The 5015-nt window shown below is 34.9% G+C and overlaps 1 protein-coding gene across 1 annotated transcript in view; it reads left to right on the forward strand.

Moving 5' to 3' along the window:
• Positions 1–607: 607 nt before the first annotated feature.
• Positions 608–5015, forward strand: part of HNF4G (hepatocyte nuclear factor 4, gamma) — a 17961-nt gene continuing 13553 nt past the window's right edge. Inside the window, exons 1-3 of the mRNA XM_008945235.1 lie at positions 608–722; positions 3240–3408; positions 4933–5015. The exon at positions 4933–5015 is cut by the window's right edge and continues 39 nt beyond it. Of these exons, the coding sequence (XP_008943483.1) occupies positions 608–722; positions 3240–3408; positions 4933–5015 (367 nt within the window). The remainder of the gene's footprint in view (positions 723–3239; positions 3409–4932) is intronic.

Genomic DNA, 5015 nt, shown 5'->3' on the forward strand with positions numbered 1-5015 from the left:
TAAACGTGCTTACATAGACAGCTCATTGCTGCTGTTGAAGAATGCTAACAGTTTTAAAAAAGGGAGGGTTTGCAGCTGTCTTTTAAAATATGATGATGGATGTTTTGGGTATGAGCATAGTCCATAATTATATCACACTTCCTTATTGTTCTGAAAAGAGAGAGCAAATGGCATATGAACCGACAGTGTCTTTACATAGAACAACCAGTGTGGTTGGTTTAGGACTGTTTATACCACACAATGATGACAAAATGTGTAGCCAGGCATAGAAGATAAGAAGCTTCTTGCATGCCCTTGGGTTCACTCAAGAACTGGAACCAGTACAGCTCCTGATAAGGCTATTCCATAAAGCATTTCAAGATTATCAGAAGGGTTGCACTGTATCATAAAAGAAAAAAAAAAAAACAAAAACAAAACCACAAACCAAACAAACAAACCCCACAAACCAAAACCAGGTAGAATATAGCATACAGAAGCAGTTTTCCAGCTCCTCCTATTGCAGCACGTAAGTGACACAGTTATAGTTAACTTTGGATTATCAGCCACTGTGAAACAGAATGGGAAGGTCGTGCATTTAAGCAGCATTTCACTGGTTTTCTATTCAGTGATGAGAGTCTCGGACCCAATACTAGACATGGAAATGGCAAACTACAGTGATGTGCTAGATCCGACGTATACAGCACTGGAGTTTGAAACTATGCAGATTCTGTATAATGGCAATGGTGAGTTCTGCTCCGTGATGCAAAATCATGCTAGTTAATAGAAAAAGTGACATTTAATAATGCTGTAAGGTGTTAGGTAATTTTTATATTAATGGAGCATTTAGGGGTTGTTTTCAAACTACAAATCTGCTCTTTTACACTTCATCACTAACTCTACATTAATAACATTGTAATTCTTTAACATTAAGGAAAATAGAAGACAGGTTATAAGTAGTAAAGCAACTGAACTGTACTGTCACCAGTCAGTTAATCAAAGAAAGAAAATGGCATATTCAGCACTTGTTTTATTTACTGTAAGACAAGTGAGTAACTAGTAATGACAGTTTATACATGAAAGTATATTTTGTATATAGCATTCAGAAGGACAGGACAAAATTAATCAAAAGGCTTGTGAAAAAAAATTAGCTACTGTTTCTTGATGCCTAGTTTCTAATTGTGTGACTAATATTTTATTTATTGAAATGTTAATCTAACCTTTCCAGGTATCCATATATATGTGAATTAGAGTTTGGTTTTTTTAAAATCGTATTGGCTTTCTAGACGCTAATGTTTAACTAAGAAAAACTCTGTGTTTGGCTAATGTTACACTTTAGGTGGAATTGGTAATTCATTTTTTTTTGAGAAATTGTATGAAAAAGTTATGCTTGTAATAGGAATCACACCATTTAATTCTGCCATTTTTCAGTACTGACCAAACAAAAAAGGAAATGTCAGTCTATTAAAGTGAAAAAAAGTTCAGCCAAATTAAAACACTCTAAAATGCTGAGTAACACCCTTTCAGATCTGTTAATGTTATATAAAATGGGAAAGTAGATTAGGGAGGTTATGCTGTGTTGCATTGTGTGTTGGTGATAGAGCTAGTTAATCACTGTCAGTGATTAGTTTGATAATTATTATTTATTAAGTGTAGCCTTTTTCTCTTCAGAGTTTGATTTGAGGTTAGCTGAAGGGTTTTCTTACAGAATTTATAAAAACATTGTCTTGCAGTTACCGTGCTAGTCTGGCAGTGCCCTATATGAACCTTCCTATACGTCTTTTCTAGCTGCCTAAATTAATCTGAAACATTCAGAGTTTAACCAGCCACACTCATGCACTTTAAGCAGTTCTGCTGAAATGAAAGAATTTTGCAAAGTCAGATCAATTTCCCAAACATTTTGTTTCAGAATGATACCAAGGGAAATAAGTATATCCTTATTTATGTATTGCTATGGAATATTTAATCATTAAATCTAATTTTTTTTTTTAGTTATTCTGCTGTATCGTTATGATGCAAAATTACAAAAGTCCAAAAGTTTTATATTTTTTTTAATTTTTATTTATTTTTCTCTTTTCTTCCTTCTTTTTGTAACCAATTAAAAAAAATAATTTTCAAGTCATGACAAACCTGGTTTTAAATTAAAATGTTTACTGAAATGCATTATTACCTTTAAGATCTCAATTTTATTTTATCAATATTTAATATAATTGCTATCAATAATGTTGCTGTAAAACAGAAAAAATATTGCTGCGTTTCTCTTTTTCTAAAGAACACTGTTTAAATTCTAAGCACTTCAGGACACAATTAAAATTTTATAATATAACTGTGTAATACATTTCAGTTGTACAATATGAATAATGACATGTATGGATATTAACAGTTTTACTTTTCTACCGGTCCATAGTTGATGACCCCATGTACTTGACTGACAGTATATTTGAATACCTAATTACTCTTTCCTCTCCCTGGCAAAGCAACTAAGAGCAACTACAAATGTTTAGGGCATATTGCAAAGAGCTTTCCTTTTGCACAACCGGAAGGAAAACAGAAAAAGCTATTTTGCAGTTATTTCACTGAACACATCTGTTAAATATTGTGACTCAAAGACAAGTAAATATGTCTGTTTTGATTGAAGGTGAATTTTTCAGTATCTTTTCCCATATTCAGTGACTAATTGTCAATCACATAGCTAATATTCTATTTTGCAAGTAAAGACTGCATCAGTGTTCCTTTTGAAATAATTTTCAAGGCAATAACAGTCCTTTTAGTGTGCTATTTTTTTTTTTTTTAATTAAGTGTTGTGCAAAAGCTGTCTTTTTTTTTCTTTTAATGTCACGTATGCAGTTTTATCTTTCTATGATAGCTACCAGTTATTGCCAGCTTCTGTAAGAACTGATATGCGAGATCTTTGCCAGCTAACTGGGCAGCACTGCTTTGTGCTGAAGTTCCTTTTCATGCTAGTAGGAATGCATATGTAATTATACATGCAGTTATACTTTAGTTTTAGTTGGAAAGAGTTTAGAATAAAATTAATTGTTGTTGTGAACTTAATAAATTCTGTTAACATTTCTATAAGCTTGAGAGTGTTCATCTGCATAAGAACCAGATGTAGTCATCTATGCCGTGCTATATAAATAGAAAGTGGCAATTAAAGAGAGAAAGGGGCAGAAAAAGCCTCCATTTAAGTACATAATTGTTTGTGGTGTGGTTCATTGAAAGTCTTGTCCATAACTGCATATGTTGTTGTTGCCTCTGCGCAGACAGTTCAGGAGAAGCTGCCAGCATGAATGCTGCTGACAACGGCGTCAGCAGTCTCTGTGCGATATGTGGAGACCGCGCGACCGGCAAACACTACGGGGCGTCCAGCTGCGACGGCTGCAAGGGGTTCTTCAGGCGCAGCATACGCAAGAGTCACGTCTACACCTGCAGGTATTTAAAAAGTTCACCTAAAGGCACTGAATTAAGGAATTCAAGCAAAAATTACATTCAGACCTTCTCAGACTTTTCAGAACTATGTCACGGTATTTTCAGCTTTTTCTTAAGGAATTCTAACCAGCATTTTTGATAAGCATGTGCTCATTTGATATTCTTATGATTGGAAAAAATGTCTTTTATTCAAGATTTCATGATATAACACATTCCAGATACTATGTTCCAGTTGGCTGTTGATATTATTGATATCATAACATGACTCAAGAGCTTTGATTCTTTTATTAGCCATTACAAAGGTCATATCCTGAAAAAAAAAAAGTGAACATTTTCATATTTTCTCTGGCAGTAGTTCTCAACTGTTTTCTAAAACTTGTTTTCTTTATTTTTTTTCTTATGAAGGCAATTTTTGAACAGAAAGTCCAAGATTTATGAGTCTTATTTTGAGGGCTATTACAAGCACATCTGCACATCTTCCCACTTTGGGTGACATACTGCTCTTTGAAGTAACTGTTTTCACCTCTGTCAGTCTGAGTGGTAATCTGCTAATTTGCAGATGTCTGGCTGCTCAAATTATGACACTGCAAGTCTGTGCACCACATTTGACACATTGCTCTGGGCATGCACAACTCCATAAAATGTCAGTTTTAAGCCATGCACAGAATATATGGAAACTTTCATGAGTTTAGACTAATCACTAAAGGAGAAAACGTTTTGTAAGAATGACTTGTTACTGGAATAGTTCTTACTCTCTTTCTTGGTTTCTTAATATTTTTGTAAGGCAATCTCTCCCTTGTAGACATACCACAGTGATATAGTGTAGACACACATAGAGCAGCGTAGCAAAACATTGATCTGTTGATCTAACAAACATGCACAACAAAATGACAGAAGAAAACAGGGAGAAGGGGAGATGGCTTATACACATTCCCCTTGTGCACACCTGTAGATGTGCATGAGAGCTTGGGTAAACCTTCTTGCAGTGTCATGCCTTCATTTCATTGTGTTGTTAGAAAATTTTCCTCTCATTTCCTGTTTAGGTTGTCATCTGTAATATAGCTCGTTCATTGGGATCTCTCAGGAGTAAAATTTCTCGGCCGAGAGTACTGGTTTTGCAGCTAAGGGCTCTTCTGTGCCAGTGACATTTGGCATTGCCATTGATTGTCCTTTCCTGTTTCTGTTTGTATAGTTTCTTTTTTTTTTTTTTTTTTCTGTCACCACCATTTGATGCAGCCGGTCATTGGCATATCTCACAAATAAAATGAGGTGTTTAGGTATGCTCCACTTAACTCCAAAGTTCCCACATTTGCCCATTTCAATGTGTGTGTGTTTATACACACACATATATTCCTGCAAACTGAGCAGTTACTAAACACCTCTTAAGACTGATTAATTAAAAAAAAATTCAGAACAGAAGAAGAAAGTCTATGATTATTGACATTATTCTGACAGGCCAGTTGGTTTTCCTCTTCGTGATCAGGGTGCTGCTATATTAATCTATTTACCTCTTCTTGCCCCCGATAGATTCGACCGTCAATGCATCGTTGATAAGGACAAAAGGAATCAGTGCAGATACTGCCGTTTAAAAAAGTGTTTTCGAGCAGGAA

Source organism: Merops nubicus, unplaced genomic scaffold (assembly GCF_000691845.1).
Source record: "Merops nubicus isolate BGI_N331 unplaced genomic scaffold, ASM69184v1 scaffold20258, whole genome shotgun sequence".
NCBI lineage: Eukaryota > Metazoa > Chordata > Aves > Coraciiformes > Meropidae > Merops > Merops nubicus.